Source organism: Myotis daubentonii, chromosome 8, assembly GCF_963259705.1.
Source record: "Myotis daubentonii chromosome 8, mMyoDau2.1, whole genome shotgun sequence".
NCBI classification, from domain to species: domain Eukaryota; kingdom Metazoa; phylum Chordata; class Mammalia; order Chiroptera; family Vespertilionidae; genus Myotis; species Myotis daubentonii.
In genome coordinates, this window is record NC_081847.1 from 13,910,804 (window position 1) to 13,927,781 (window position 16,978).

Here is a 16,978-nt window from a genome sequence, read left to right on the forward strand (position 1 = left end):
GTGTCCCCCAGCTCCAGGGACCCCTCTGAGAACACGCAGCTGCCAGCCTGGCACCACCTGGCGTTGGTCCTGCTTTTCACCTCCTGTGTCTTCCTGTTCTTTGGTGGTGAACCTGCTCATCCTGGAGTTGCTATGCATTGTGGGGTAAGCCCCACAAGGATCGAGTGTTCGACTTACAAGACAGAGGCAAAGGTTTTGCTGCAGCTGTATGGGAATCACGAAGCCCCCCCACCCCCCAATGCAGATTACATAGCCTCCTCACATGTCATTGCTACCACTGAGTTCATGGAACATCAGGAAATGGGCACTGGAAGGGAAGGTGAGCCCTTCACTCTCAAGAAGCTACTCCCATACTCCCAGCCAATTGGGTCCTCTCCTTTCTCCAAATCCCTTCAAGGCTTTACTTGTGGATTTTTTTTTGTTTTGTTTTGGATTTGCTTTGAATCTCTGTTATTTGAGCTGGTGTCTGTCTCTCTGTTCTTCCCCACACTCCTCCCCCAGTCATCATCTTGAGTTCAAGGGCAGTGTTGGGTCCATCCTTGTTGAGCCGACAGCCCCCCCGTGGGCTGTGCACACAGAATGGGCTCCACAGATACTGTTTGTGTGTCATTGAAAAGAAGAAATGGGGGAATGAAAAGAACGGGTGAAGGAATAATATAGGGAAGAAGAAGCAGAGTGCTTTAAAGGTTCATTGAAGGCACCTGACTAACAGTGAACAAATTTGGGGACTTGATGCTAGGTCTTGCTGACTGGGGGCAGGTGGGTCTCCCAGGGGATCTGTTAAAGCAAAGACTGGCATCCAAGTGCTACATCTCTCTAAGTCAGTGGTTCTCAACCTTCCTAATGCCGCGACCCTTTAATACAGTTCCTCATGTTGTGGTGACCCCCAACCATAAAACTATTTTCGTTGCTGCTTCATAACTGTAATTTCGCTACTGTTATGAATCGTAATGTAAATATCTGACATGCAGGATATATTTAAGTGACCCCTGTGAAAGGGTCGTTCGACCGCCAAAGGGGTCGTGACCCACAGGTTGAGAACCGCTGCTCTAAGTAATATTGGTTGTAGGATCTATGAAGACAAACGGCAAAAGCTGTTACAACTAGAAGCGTTGGCCCTGGCAGGTCTGCTCCACGGTTAAAGCATCAGCCCATGCACCCAAGGTTTGTGGGCTTGATTCCCAGTCAAGGGCTTGTGCCTGGGTTTCAGGTTTGATCCCAGCTCCAGTCGGGACTGGTCCAGGAGACAACCAATTGATGTGTCTCTCTCACATCGATGTTTCTCCCTCTCTCTCTCCCTCCTTCCCTCCCTTCCACTCTCTCTAAAAATCAATGGCAAAAATGTCTTCAGTGAGGATTAACAAAAACAAATAAACAAAAACAAAGAGATGAACAAAATAAACTAGAAGCTGTGGAGGCAGAAAGCTAAGGCTCTACCACTTGGTAGCTGTGTGGCCTTGAGCATCTATCTGCTGGGGTCCAGTCCCAGCAGGTCCAGGGGTCCCCAAAGGTGTGGACAGAGTCGGCGAAGAAGGAATGACACGGAGACAGCTTTCAGTTGATCAGCAGCCTTGCCAGGATCTCTAGCCACAATCTCCAGCCAAGTTCTGTGTCCATGTTCTCTTGCTAGGTTCTCCAGCTAGGTTTTCCAGGTTCTCCAGCCAGGTTCTGTAGCCATGTTCCCTCACTAGGTTCTCCAGCCAGGTTCTGTCCAGGTTCTTTTGCCAGGTTCAGTCACCAGGTTCTAGTTAGGTTCTCTTGCCATGTTCTATCCAGGTTCTGTAGCCAGGTTCTGTCTCTAGGATCTTCAGCCAGGTTCTCTTGCTAGGTTCTGTCTCTAGGTTCTGTGGCCAGTTTCTGTCCAGGATCTTTTGCCATGTTCTGTCTCTAGGTTCTGTGTGTTCTGTGTCTAGGTTCTGTGTCTCTAGGTTCTGTCTTCTAAGTTCTGTCTCCTGTTGTCTTGTTACATCTGTATTTATACCAGTTGATTCAATCCTATCAATCTCTATTCCAAAGGTTAGGGCGTTTCTTATCTCCATTTCAGGGAGTAAAGATTATGTAGCTTAAGCATGATTGTTCGTAGTTAAAGTGATTAATTACCCGCCTGGCACTTAGTTAAGGGGTTTTATTCCCTCCCTAACTTCAGGGGAAAATCCCTACCTGGGGAAACAACCTTTCTCAGAGAGGTGACCTTGGTTAAAACACAAAGTGCCAAGAAGGTGAGCAAACATATTAAGAACAGTATGCCATATATGCCAGGTCCTTTGAAACAGCAAGGATGGACCAGCTCCTGGCATCTATCCTCTCTGTGCTTGTTTTCTTATATGTAAAGTGATGATCAAAGCATCTATCTCTCAGGATTGTGAGGGTCAGCAATTGTGGCTGTACCACCATCTCCAGTTAAAGCTCAGGTCTGGGATATAAGGTTCCTTCAGGTCTGAGATATAAGGTTCCTGCAGAAAACCTCCCCAGTCCTTCCTAACTCTGCAGCTTTCAGGGCTGGAGGGCCCTGCTCATGTTAAGGCTAAGGGGGGCTTCCTGGGGAGGAAATGTGATCAGTGTAGTTTGGGTAACCTTCTGTTCTCCCAGAACTATCCAGGCCCCACAGGACACAGCTGGTGGGCATGGCTAGGGCAGGGGTGGGTGGCTCCGCCTTGTTCTAGTTCAGGGAGACCTGCTTCCAGGACACAGCAGGGACAGCCTTGGCCTCAGAGGTTGTGATGCTCATGAGGAAATCTGGTGACTTGGGTTGTAGGAAGTGCAATTCTGTGCCACCTGATGGGTTCTGAGGTGTTTTATGTACATACAGTGTACACCTGAAGGAAATGGGGTCTATGCATGTGTTTATTTAAAGAAGAGTCAATTCTATGTACACTCTTCATTATTCTCTCTGTAGGGCCTCTTCCTCTGGAAAGCTAGACCCTTACAGCATGGCAGCTGGGTTCCAAGACAGCAGGGGTGGCGCTGTGGCCTCACAGGGCCCAAACTTGGGGCTGTCAGAGCAGCATTCCCACCTCATTCTGTCAGAACAATCCAACAGGCCAGGTTCAAGGGGGGAACAGGTGCACTCCTCTTGATGGAGTGCACCTCTCACACACTTACCCAGTGGATACAGCATTGGTGGCCATCTTTGGGACCCCTGCCACCGTCATGGCCTTTCTCTATTTACAATTGTGTGTATTTTACTAAAAATGAGGGTTCAGGCCCTAACCGGTTTGGCTCAGTGGATAGAGCGTCAGCCTGCAGACTCAAGGGTCCCAGGTTCGATTCTGGTCAAGGGCATGTACCTTGGGTGCAGGCACATCCCCAGTAGAGAGTGTGCAGGAGGCAGCTGATTGACGTTTCTCTCTCATCGATGTTTCTAACTCTCTATCCCTCTCCCTTCCTCTCTGTAAAAAAGCAATAAAATATATTTTAAAAAATGAGGGTTCAGGCTAAGTGGTGATTCGATATTGAGTGGGGGGAATGGAGGGTGCTGGGTGTTGGTGCTGCTACCCTGTCAGTCCATGTGCTCTTTAGTAAGTCAATTGATTCATTTGGTCTCAGCCTCCTCATTGGTTCCAGTAGAGGTTTATGATGGGCAGGAGTCGACAGCACTAAATACCTTTTAAACTAAGTAAAACAAATGCAGATCAAGCTCAGCACAGGTCAGCGCACATGTCGAGTGCTAGCTACTATCACTGGTTTTCCAGCCTTAAAACCCTCTCTTCTGTGGCAGGAAGCAGGTATTCGACATGGCCTGGGGCTAAATGACAGCAGAATCTCCTTGGAATGGCAGGGACGTTCCCTCTGCAAATCTCACAGCTAAGCGGGCAGAATCCTGCCTAAGCCCAAAGAACTCAACCAACCAGTTTTCAAAAACCCCCTTTCCCACGTGCTTGCCTTTCCTTATTATGTGCTTTCTTCTTGGGTGTTGAAACATTTAGGAATCTGGTTGAGACAAGTTTCTATGAGTTCCCTTCTCTCCTTCCTGGGTTGACAAGAAAAACACCACCTCTACTATGAAGCTCCTGGGTGCTGATTCCAGGTGTGGACCTGAGAAAGAAGATACCTAATATGATGGGCTCCTGGTGGCTAACTAGATTCAGACAAACAAAAACAGAGCCTAGCAGCCATTTGCACACAGAGGCCTCTCATGCAAACGGCACTTCAGGGGGAAGCCTGCAATAAGCTACTGCCTCCTGCACTCACCTGAACTGCACTGTGTTCCTGCCCTCTGATCTTGCCCTTTATAAAACAAAAGGAATCCAAAGAGGGCCACACCAAGACACATCATAATTAAAATGCCAAGAGCAAAAGACAAAGAGAGAATCTTAAAAGCAGCAAGAGAAAGAAAGTCAGTTACCTACAAGGGAATACCCATACGACTGTCAGCTGATTTCTCAACAGAAACTTTGCAGGCCAGAAGGGAGTGGCAAGAAATATTCAAAGTGATGAATGCCAAGAACCTACAACCAAGATTACTTTATCCAGCAAAGCTATCATTCAGAATTGAAGGTCAGATAAAGAGCTTCACAGATAAGGAAAAGCTAAAGGAGTTCATCACCACCAAACCAGTATTATATGAAATGCTGAAAGGTATCCTTTAAGAAGAGGAAGAAGAAAAAGGTAAAGATACAAACTATGAACAACAAATACACATCTATCAACAAGTGAATCTAAAAATCAAGTGAATAATAATCTGATGAATAGAATGAACTGGTGATTGTAATAGAATCAGGGGCATAGAAAGGGAATGGACTGACTATTCTGGAGGGGGGGGGGGAAGGGGTGTGGGGGATGCAGGAAGAGACTGGACAAAAATCGTACACCTATGGATGAGGACAGTGGGTGGGGAGTGAGGGCGGAGGGTGGGGTGGGACCTGGGTGGAAGGGAGTTATGGGGGGAAAAAAGAGGAACAACTGTAATAATCTGAACAATAAAGATTTAATTAAAAAAAAAAAGAAATTCCTGGAATCCTATTTCAACCAATAGGACTGAGACTTTCCCTTTCCCATTGGATCTGCAGGACTTTCTCAACATCTTCACTGACTCATCAGGGAGGCACTATTCTGACCAATCAGGAACGTGCCTCTTGGACCAACCAAACTGAGAGGATTTGGAGTCCTCATTTGCACCAGGGACCAGAGGCAAGGGCTTCTGTTTATATAAGTCAGCTCTCCTTGGGCTCTGGGAGTGCACTGTCCCTTTCCACCTGAAGACTTCCTTTCCCCAGAGGGGAAACACCAACGATGCCTGTCTGGAGCGGGAGCAGAGCTGTCTAGCCGGAGAGGTGCTGCTGATGCATAGCTGTGCTGTATCACAGTTGAGCTGTTTGCATTGAATAGTTTCCCTCAACCTCAAACTGGGGATTCCTATTGGCCTTTGACGCTTCCGACACAATCTCGTTTATTCTTCACGGTAGCAGGGGAGGGAGATATTACTCCCGTTTTCTACAGAAGTAAAATGAAGCACAGAGAAGTTCAGGAACTTGCCCAAGACCACAGAGTTAGGAAATCCAGGGGTTGAACCCAGGCCACGGAGACTGAGGCAATTGGAGGAAAATCCCAAAGCGACACAGTTCCAAACCAGGCTGTTGGGTGAAAGAAGCAATGGACCCCAGGTCCCCACAGCCTCCTGGCCGGTGGCGCCTGATCAGCCATTTAGCCCACGGGGGGGCTACTGGAGTTTGTGTGCGAGGACGTACAGACCGGTCTGGCATGAGGGGCGTGGAGGCGGCGGTTCTCTCTGAACAGCACAGGGATTACTATGCAGACTTCAGCCTGAGATGCGAACCGACCTGACTTGGGTTCGCACGCCCACCTGTGCACTTCGCTGCGTTAGTCGATGGTTCTATGAGGCTCCGGCCCCGGAAGTCCGGGGCGCGGGCCCAGCCTGGACGCACGTGTCTCTGCAGTTCGCTTTCCGAACCCGACACACAAACTGAAACTAAAACGGCCAAAGCTCCGCCGCCGGCCCAGAGCGTAGGGAGCGCAGGGAGCGCAGGCAAGGGGTCCGCCCTCAGCCTCGCCGGGGCGGGGACTCCCCAGCGCCCCTCCCCGGGCCGCTTTCCCTCCTCCTTCGCGGTCCCTTCTCTAGCGGGAAGGGGGGCTCTGAAGGCAGCTTCAGGCCAGGAGGGGTCCGAGGAGTGGGTGGTGGCGGGAGGGCGGAGACGGGGCGGGCCCTCGGAGAGAGCGACACCCCCCTCCTCCCCACCGACTGGGAGTCTGGCTAGGGGTGCAGAGGCCTTGGGGCGTTGGGGAGATGGCGGCGCGCAGTGTGGGCTGCGGCGTCCGGCGGCTCCGGAGCGTCCTGCAGGGACCTCGGGGGTGGCCGCCCGGCGGAGGGATCGGGCCGCGCAGGGCGGCCTCTGGGCCCCGGGGCAGCGCCCCCTGCGCCGGGGCAGCGCTGCCCGCCTCGTACCCCGCGCTGAAAGCGCTGGCGGAGCGGCAGCCCGACGCCTTCTGGGGGCCGCTGGCGCGCGACATGCTGGTGTGGGACACCCCCTTCCACACCGTCTGGGACTGTGACTTCAGCAGCGGCAAGATCGGCTGGTTCCTGGGAGGCCAGCTCAACGTGTCCGGTGAGTGGGCGGCGGGGACCAGGGCGCCCCCGGCTCAGACGTCCAGAGGCGACTCCGAGCGCAGCCGTCAGGGACGGGTCGCTGGCCCGTGGGCCGGCACCTCCCGACCCCGAGGCCCCAGCCTGCCTCTCCGCTGTCACTCCGCGTCCCCCCACTTCCCCGGCTTCAGCCTGCGCCCCGGTGTCAGCTCGGGTCGCCCAGCTGCTGGCCCTGCCTGCCCTGCCGCCTCCTCCAATGGTGGGCTCTCAAGTGTAACGGCGGGAGCAGCAGGCGACACCCGGGGCAGGCTGGGGTGGTGGGTGCCGGGTGCACAGGAGCCGGGGCTTCCCCGTACTCTGTGTTACCACCAGCTGCCCGCCCGGCGACTGGCCTGGGGAGATATGTTGCCCAAGTAAACAAACCGAGCGGTGGCACGTAGCCTGGGAGGAGGAAACCCAGGGGCCAGCAGCTGGAATCACTTATCTCCTTGCTCCCTGGCGGTGCCTGTGGGAGGGAAGAAAGACCGGCGGGGCCTCCCAGCTCTCAGTTTCAGATGACCGTGCCCCTCCCAAATCCCCTCCCCACCCCCCAAACAAAAAGACCCATGGCTTGCTTTAGACCTGGTTCTGTTTGAGGTCCCAGAAACCAGCACCACCAGCCTCTGAGTCCTTTGGGATCTGCTGAGATTGAGTCTACTACTGTATTGTCCAGTTAAGATTTGGGATTTGGGTGGTGGGAGGAGTACACTGTACCCGGAGGCTGCCAGGAGAGAAGGCCCAGGAACTGGAGGCCATCCAGGCAGGGTAGACTGGGGTGTGGGTAGCCTGGGGAGGAGGGGATTTACAGCCAGGTGGGGTGCTGGGAGGGGGGCTGCATGGCTAGGGAGGATGGGGTACCCAGCTAGGTGGAAGTGGGGTCTAGGGGATGTTTCTGGGGAGGACATGCAGATCTTAATGGCAGGGTCAGGTCCTGGCCAAGACCTGAACTTCGGGGTAGGGTCTGGTGTTTGCACAACTCCACCATTTACTGGGCCCGTGACTCCTCCTCTGAGCCTGTCGCCTCATTTATAAACGGGGGCAGTAAGCCCGCTTGTAGGTTGATTGTGAGGACAGAGTGCTGGAGGTGTGGAACAGGCCCAGCACTTATTGGTGATCAATAAGTAAGAGCAATTTTATCATATTTACAAATAGCCATACAATGATAGGTAGTGTCTTGCAGTTCTTTTTTCTTTTTTTAAATATATTTTTTTGTTAATCCTCACCTGAGGATATTTTTCCTTTGATCTTTTAGAGAGAGTGGGAGAGAGAGGGAAAGGCAGAGAGAAACATCGATGTGAGAGAAACACATTGATTGGTTGCCTCCTGCATGAGCCCTGACCAGGGTCCGGGCCGAGGAGAAGCCTGCGACCAAGGTACATGCCCTTTGCCCGGAATCGAACCCGGGACCCTTTGGTCTGCAGGCCAGCACTCTGTCCACTGAGCCAAACCAGCTAGGGCTCTTGCAGTTATTTTTCAAACAAAGAAACTTAGGGAAGAACTTTGGGCCAGATTCCCCCTCTCCCCCCCCCCCCATTTTGTATACCACTTTGATGGCCTAATTAAAATGAATCACTGACGAGATAAGTGTTTTCTTTAAAATTGAGTCAGCAGCAAGTGTCCTTGAACTAGTGGGTAAAAGAAGCACAAAACAAACCCTTAGGTTTGCAGAGTTACCCTTGAAGGGAGGAGAGCCACTTGCAGGAGAGAGCAGAACATGTAATGTGCAGCGCTTGTGCAAGCGACTGGGGCTGTGGAGGCCCGAGGCCGCTGGGGATGGTCAGGGTTGGCTCATGCGCACTTGTAGCCTCTCACTCCCAGATCAGTCACTGGGGATGGACCTCCTGGGACAGGCAGGAAGGGCCTCTTGAGCCCCACTCAGTCAGGCTCAACCTGTGGTTGGCCAGCAGAAGTGCCTCTTTTTCTTTCACTTATTTTACCAGAAACTGAGCTTCAGAACCTGCCCTGTGGAAAAACAGGTTTTCAGCACCATTCTCACCTTGAATGTGTATGTCCACCCTCTCATCTGTCAGGAATATCTCTGCCCTTTGACAGTGTCTGCAAACCACAGAGGCGATGGCATGAAAAAGACCAGGCCAGGCCATAGCTGCTCTGGGAGCCCCCTAGAAAGCTGTGGAATGGTGGGTATGCTTTGGGCTGATCTGTCTGTGTGATAGTCACTGTAACAATGGCTTATTCCAAAGGAGCATCACTTTTGAAACTCCCATTACCCCTTCGGGAACATCTGTACCACTAATTCTCAAACTGTGGTCCCCAGATCAGTGGCACCTGGGAATTTTATTAGGTATGCAAGTTCTCGGGCCTTATCCGAGACCCTGGAATCCAAAACCTGAGGGTGGCGCTCTGCCATCTGTGTTTATAAGCTCTCCGGGTGCTCCTGAGGGACGTACAAGGTTGAGAACCACTGACCTATAGGCCCCAAGCTGGGGCAGACAAGACTCTTCTAAATGGGCAGAATTGGGACTAGTGTCCTGGAGATGACTCTAGCAAGCAAACAGAAATGGCAGATGGGTGGTGCAGTACAGCTTAGTGGTTCTGGGTATGTCTTGAGAATTCCACCTGGGTCTGCCTCCTTGCTTTCCCCTTACTGTTCTCTACATGGATCTCCTTGTCTGTACAGTAAGACAGTCTGAATTCTGTTCTAGTCACTGTTGTTGCTTATCAAACCGCCCCCAAGAGTCTTAGTACTCTCACCGCTCTGTGGGTCAGGACTTTGGACAGGGCCCCGTGGGCATGGCTTGCTTCTGCTCCCCATTGATCTGTGTCTCAGGCTGTCGTCACAAGTCTGGGGCCTTGACTGGCTCAGCTGGAACTGTGTCCTAAACCACTTACACAGGGCCCAGGGGACATCGACCAGAGGTCACAGACACTACAGCAGAAGCTGCTAGGTTTCTTCTGACCCAAAGTGGATGGCCTGGGGACTCCTAGGGCTGTTGTTAGCATTAAATGAGAAAACACTTATAAAGTTCTCTGCACAGTCTTTACTCACATCCATTCACTGGCCTTTGTTATTAATTAATGAATCCTGTGGTAGTAGGGGAGCTGGGGGTGGCTAGGGGGCTGTGACATTGAGCCTGACCTTCAGCAGTGCTGCTGAGAGTGCTGTGTTTCCTCTGAACAGGTCCACACGCGCTTGCGTCCAATCAGTCTGGATGAGGCTGGAAATGGGTCAGGAGGGTATGCAGGTGGTCAACAGGGCTCCAAAGATCTAAAAAGGATTCTTCCTAGACTTTGAAATTTGGCTCTGTCCTCCACACGGCTCAACTGATGTTTTGCTCTGTGGTGTATAGACTCAAGATGTCAGGAAGGTGCAGATGCAGAACTGGAGGGTAATCGCGTATGTTGCTTTCAAAACACACAACCGTACTCTCTTTTCTAAATACCAAATTCTGAGTCTGATTTTTTTAAAGTGTGTGTATTCTTACTTTCAAGCAAGGGGATAGAGAAACTATTTTTAACCAAGCATTGAACACAGAGATTTCTGGATGCTTCTGGGGACATTCGTTGCAGCACTGGGAACCACTTTGCTATACTTTTCTTTATGACGCGCCTCCAATCATTTAGAAGGTGGATACACTGACAATCGCAAGACACTATAGTCCTGGTGCTTTGCTTATTTCTCAGCAATTGAAGTAACGTGTCTACGGTTTTCCAAGGAACTTGAAATGAAAATGTGACCCCAGGTCTTAGGAGAAAGGTCTTCCAGAAGGGACTGATTTCTCTGTGGTTTTCAGAGGCCTGGAGTTTTAAAGAGCAGATGCTTCTGGAAAGTTGGCAGATACAATTTTTGTGACTGATGTAATAGCTTACCTCGTGCCAGGGAGAGTTTCTATTTAAGGAAAACCCATTGTGAATCCTTTTGTGAATATTAGCTCCCTTGTTTCTTTTGATTAAGATAGAATTTCTGTATGTGGGTTTACTTCAAGTTGGGGAGGGGAAGGATGTATTTAAACAACTGACAGGAGTTCTTGAAAATACCTACATAAGTGTGTGCCGTCTTTATAATGGATATTATAACCTCTTTTTTTTTTAAAAGACAAAAAACAAAAACCCAAACCTATGAACCATCAGCAGTCATTTGCTGAACTATTTGCAGAGCTGTGTTAGGCTCAATGGTAGACCTGCCTTGAGGTGAACATGATGGAGTCTCTTCTCATTTCATTGTCATGACAGCAGTGTGAAGTGGTTGGTGGTCCCATTGTACAGATGTGGAAATAAAGGTTCCAACTCATGTACAGTGATGAGCAGTGCAGAAAATGCCCCAGTGCCACAGAGTGCATTCTCATGAGGAGGTGAATCACAGATCAGTAAATGAGCAAATCCACTCTAGGGTAACTTCCTCAAGGCATTTACAGTTGCTAAGGGAAGAATTATGATGTCAGCTCCCATGATATGTGAATCTTAGGGACCTTGTGAATTAGACTGAGGAGAGTTTAGCAGAGCCAGCATTGTGTCCCAGAATGGGAGCACTGGGCAGAATAACTAAGTGTTAAATGGTGTGGGCCACTGCGTGATGGAGAGAAAGAGAGATCATTGCTGGGAAATTTGAGTTAGGAGGTGGGGTTTGAGCTGAGCCTTAAATTGCATTAGGGTCTTGCCCAACTCTTCCTGGCAATGCTTGTAAGCAGAATTTTCTTGTCCCACTGCTCAGTTCTATGGGTGGAGACATTTGTGTGGAGGAGTAAGAATTTCTTCCTTTATCCTTGCTCTCTCCCTTCCTTCTTTGCTTTTCTCCCTGAAGTTGGAGCAATAGCAGGAAACATCCATATGTGTTAAATGCCAACGGATCACATGGTGTTTTAGGGCCGCTGTCACTCAGACCCTGCACTGTGCTTTCTCTAGGTGCCCTTGTCAAATGAGTGTAAACCATGGCAGCTGAGAAACTGCCTGTCCCTGGGAACACTGCACACAATCTGACCCTGTGACGGGAAACTCTCCAGTGGCATCTAATTCCTATTGTCTCGCCCAGACTTAGGAACTGTTACCCCCATTTTGGATTAAGAAAGTGACATTTAGATTAAATAACAAGTGTGTCCTCTCTGCTTAATGAGTGTTTGGACAGGGATGGACTCTGGAGGGTGGGTTTGACCTGTGATGTAGGTGAGGTCAGATGTCTTACAGAGCTGGCAAGTGTTTTATTTATTTTTTTTATTTTTTTAAATATATTTTATTGATTTTTTACAGAGAGGAAGGGAGAGAGATAGAGAGTTAGAAACATCGATGAGAGAGAAACACCGATCAGCTGCCTCCTGCACATCTCCTACTGGGGATGTGCCCGCAACCCAGGTACATGCCCTTGACCGGAATCGAACCTGGGACCCCTCAGTCCGCAAGCCGACGCTCTATCCACTGAGCCAAACCGGTTTCAGCAAGTGTTTTATTTTTTAAAAATTTATTATTATTTTTATTGTTGACAGTATTACAGATGTCCACCATTTTCCCTGCTTTTGCTCCTCTCGACCAGCCCCTGCCACACCCCTGGCCTCCACCACACTATTATCTGTGTCCAGGGGCTGTGCGTATATGCATAATTATACTTTGGTTAATATTTTCCCATCCCCTTCCCCACCCTCCCTTCTGAGATCTGTCAGTCTATTCCATGTATCCGTGCCTCCTCTAAACCCATTTTGTTCATCAATTTATTTTGTTCATTAGATTATATATATTACTGAGGTCATATGGTATTTATCTTTCTTTGACTGGCTTATTTTGCTTAGCATATTAATATCCAGGTTCACCATGCTGTTGCAAAGGGAAGAGTTTCTTCTATATATATATATTTTTTGGTTAATCCTCACCTGAGGATATTTTTCCCATTGATTTTTAGAGAGAGAGGAAGGGAGAGGGAGAGAAAGAGAAAAACATCGATGTGAGAGAGACAAATTGATTGGTTGCCTCCCACACATTCCAACTGGGGGCTAAGGAAAGAATCTGCAACCCAGGTATGTGCCTTGACTGGGAATCAAACCCATAACCCTTCTGTGTGCGGGCCAAAGCTTTAACCACTGAGCAACACCTGCCAGGATAAGAGTTCCTTCTTTTTTACAGCCAGGTAGTATTTATTCTGGAAGTGTACCACAGCTTTTCTACCCACTCATCTACTGGTGGGCATTTGGGCATCCGTACCTCTGGGCCTATTTTGTTCACTAGTTTACTTTGTTCTTTAGATTCCACATATGAGTGAGATCATGTGATATTTGTCTTTCTCTGACTGGCTTATTTTGCTTAGCATAATCATCTCCAGGTCCCTCCATGCTGTTACAAAGGGTAACAGAAAGATCCTTCATTTTTACAGCTGTATAGTATTCCATTATGTAAATGTCCCACAGCTTTTTTATCCACTCATTTACTGATGGGCACTTGGGACTGTTTCCAGATCTTAGGTATTGTAAATAATGCTGCTATGAACACAGGGGTGCATATACTCAAAATGGATAAGCAACTTAAATGTAACTTGCAAAACCATAAAAACCCAAGAAGAAAATAGGCAGAAAGAAAATACCAATCTTTCTGATTGGTATTTTAGGATTCTTAGGATATATTCCCAGACATGAGATCACTGGGTCAAATGGGAGTTCCATTTTTAGTTTTTTGAGGAAACTCCATACTGTTTTCCACAGTGGCTGCACCAGTCTGCATTCCCACCAGCAGTGTACTAGGGTTCCTTTTCTCCACATCCTTGACAGCACTTGTTGTTTGTTGATTTGTTGCTGGTGGCCATTCTGACAGGTGTGAGGTGATACCTCATTGTAGTTTTAATTTACATCGATCTGTTGATTAGTGATGTTGAGCATTTTTTCATATGTCTCTTGGCCACCTGTTATGTCCTCTTTAGAGAAGTGTCTATTCAGGTCCTTTGCCTATTTTTAATTGGATTGTTGAGTTATACAAGTTCTTTATATATTTTAGAGATTAATCCTTTATCAGATGTATTGTTGGCAAATATGTTATCCCCTTACAGTGGGTTCCCTTTTCATCTTGTTGATTGTTTCTTTTACTGTGCAGAACATTTTTAGTTTGATGTAGCCCCATTTGTTTATTCTTTCCTTTGTTTTTCTGGCCCTAGGAGATGTATTGGCAAAAATACTGCTACATGAGATATCTGAGATTTTGCTGCCTATTTTCTTCTTGGATTTTTATGGTTTTGCAAGTTATATTTAAGTTGCTTATCCATTTTGAGTATATTCTTGTATATGGTGTAAGTTGGTGGTCTAGTTTCATTTTTTTTGCATGTACCTGTCCAGTTTTCCCAACACCATTTATTGAAGAGACTGTCTATATCCCATTGTATGCTTTTGCCTCCTTTCTCAAATATTAATTGATCATAATGTCATGGGTCAATTTCTGAACAGTCTCTGTTCTGTTCCATTAACCTATATGCCTGTTCTTTTACCAGTACCAGGCTGTATTGATGACAGTGGCCTTGTAGTATAGTTTGATACCTAGTATTGTGATCCCTCCAACTTTGTTCTTCTTTCTCAAGATTGCTAAGGCTATTTGGGGCCTTTATTATGTTCAAGTATAATCCCTCTGTTCCCACTTTGCTGAGAGTTTTTATCTAAAAATGGGTTCTGGATTTTGGAAAGAGGTTCTCTATCACTTGCTCACTTCCTTCTCCCTCTGCTATCCCTATAGATGTTGTTACATTTCACATTGTGCCAAATTATCCTTAAACTACCCTCTTGTTTTTTAATTCTTTCTTTTGCTGCTTGGATGGAGTGACTTATTTTCTATCTTGTCTTCTAATTCACTGACCAACTCTCTGCTTTGTTCAGCCTACTGATTATTCTTTCCAGTCTATTCTGTATTTCAGATATGACATTCTTCATTTTCAACCTATTATTTATTATGGTTTCTATGTTATTTTTTATGCTGTTGAATATCCTTAGAACAGTTACTTTGAGCTCTTTTTTTCTTTTTTTAAAATATATTTTATTGATTTTTTACAGAGAGGAAGGGAGAAGGATAGAGAGCTAGAAACATCAATGAGAGAGAAACATCGATCAGCTGCCTCCCGCACATCTCCCACTGGGGATGTGCCCGCAACCCAAGTACATGCCCTTGACCGGAATTGAACCTGGGACCTTTCAGTATGCAGGCTGACGCTCTATCCACTGAGCCAAACCGGTTTTGGCTGAGCTCTTTTTCTGATAAATTGCTTGCCTCCATTTCATTTAGCTCCTTTACTGGAGATTCCTCCTATTATATCATTTGGGGCCCGATTCTTTTTCTCCCCATTTTGGCTTTCTTTTTGTGTTTGATTCTGTGTATTAGATAGGACTGCAATGACTACCAGTCTTCGTGGGGTGGCCTTCTGTAGTAGGTGTCCTGTGGGACCCAGTGGTTCAGTCTCCTTGATCTCCTGAGCTGGGTGCTCTAGGAATGCCTCTTGTGCGGGTTATTTGGGCCCTCCTATTATAATTGGGTTTTGATTGATGTTGGTCCATTTGTGGGTGGGATCGACCTTCAGGCTGAATATGAGGCTCAACCCCCCCCTCCCCCCCCTGGCATGCAAACTGCTGGGCAGGTCCCATCTCAAGGTGTCTTGATAGGCTCAGTGGCATAGTCATTAACCTTTTGGGCTGGGTGTCTATTGAGGTAAACCTTGATCACCATGGATGAGATGCTGTGCAGGGGCTGCCCCCCAAGGTGGGATTATTCCCAGCAGGGTCTGGAACCTGCCAGGATTCCCCTTTGGATGTGCCATTTTATGTGGCTAATTGGATTGGCGTCTTGTGTGGTTTGAGCTCTGTTTCTAATAAATTCAAGCCAAACTCTTTAGTTTCTGCCAGAGACTCCAACTCTAGTTCCCCCTCTGGGGTCTCACTGCAGGTTCAGGCTGGATACAGTCTGCAGTCTCCTCTGCAGCACCAGGTTCGGCCCCCCTGGGCTCAGCGGGATAGATCAAGAGTCTCCTGTTGAGGATGTCTGGGGCCCAGCCTGCAGGTGGGGACTCACACTTTGAATGACCTGCTGTGAGCTGTTCTCCATCCCCCACAGAACTTGACCCAGCGGGGATATCCAGAACTTCACAGGCTGAACCAGACAGTCTCCTGTTGGGAGTGGTGTCGGCAGCCTGCAGGAGTGGAGGACTGGCACCGCCTCTCCTTCCTGGGCCTGCAAGGTGAAACTCACAGGAAGCTTGGATCTGCCACTCCACAGTGTAGTCACAGAGGTCAGCACTCCCTGTTTGTCTCCCTGACAGAAGCCTCCTTGGGGGATACAGTCCCCAAATCCTAGCTCCTCTGTGCCACCAAAGCAAGGAGGAGGGGCCAGGAAATCAGCCCTGTGCAGGACTCTGATCTCTCTGGGTGGCTGGTCTCCACAAAGTGGGGCTGAAATTCCCAGCTCTGATTGGGCTCCGAACCCTGTAGTACGGGCCTAAAATCCCAGACCTGCACTGCTCCCCTGTGCTGCCAGCCAGCAGGCTGGGCAGACCAGATGGCTCCACAGGTGGGCGAGGGGCTGTGGCCCTGTGCTCAATGTGGAAGAGACGTTCCTTTTCCCCCAAGCCACACAGATTAGTCACTGACTGGGGCTCTCTGCCCAATACTTTTCCAGAAAGTAGAGGGTCCCTCAAAGTCACTGCTGGGTGCAGCCCGCAGACCCCTCCACTGGACCCAAACACAGCCGCACAACCTCTCCAGCAGTCAGAGTCTGGAGCAAACTTGTCTGGCTGTGGCTGCTAACAGTAGGTGCGGTCCGAGTCTCCCAGGTGGACAGAATCCCCCTGAATCCCTCTGCCCAATGCTACACAGGCTCTTCCCGTCTCTGTTGCTCTGGGTTGGGGATCTCTGTATGGGGTTGAGCCTCCACACTCCCAGGGGAGGGAGCTTTTCAGGGACAATATCTGTCTGGCCTGTCGGCCGCCACACCTGCCTGAGGGGGGCTTTCCCTTTCTGCATCTCCTCTTACCAGTCTCTACATGGCTTCTTCGGTGCTACCTAGAAACACTATTTCAGATCAGCTACACTTCAGTTGGTTTTCAAGTAGTTTAGCTGTAAATCTGGTCCATGGCTGGAAGAAAGTGAATGCAGCCTCCACCTTTCATCTCCCTGGCAGTGTTTTTGATCACTCCTGTCCCCGTAGGGAAAAGAAAGCCCCCCGGAATTGGGAATATACATACAAAGTAGAATGCGTGTAGAGGTACCCATGCATGTCTGTCTATGGGAGCCTGGGCCTGAACCAGCAGCAACAGCGTCACTGGGATCTGTTAGAGGGGAAATCTCAGGCTGCCCAGATCTGCTCACTCAGACTTCCAGTAGTTGTGGGGTCATAATGTGTGTGCTAAGAAGCCCTTTGGAGGTTCTGGGGGATTTAGAAGTGCTGACTGAGTCCAAAAAGAGAACTTCTTGAGGAACAAAGCCATGAAGACGGGAA

The 16,978-nt window shown here is 48.8% G+C and overlaps 1 protein-coding gene across 2 annotated transcripts in view; it reads left to right on the forward strand.

Annotated features, from left to right (window-relative positions):
- Positions 1–5,990: 5,990 nt before the first annotated feature.
- ACSS1 (acyl-CoA synthetase short chain family member 1) overlaps positions 5,991–16,978 on the forward strand; it is a 59,902-nt gene continuing 48,914 nt past the window's right edge. For both annotated transcript variants that reach the window (XR_009454017.1, XM_059705376.1), the window contains exon 1: positions 5,991–6,563. Coding sequence is in view for 1 of the 2 variants with exons in the window: in XM_059705376.1 (XP_059561359.1) it covers positions 6,245–6,563 (319 nt within the window). In the remaining variant the exon portion in view is untranslated. The remainder of the gene's footprint in view (positions 6,564–16,978) is intronic.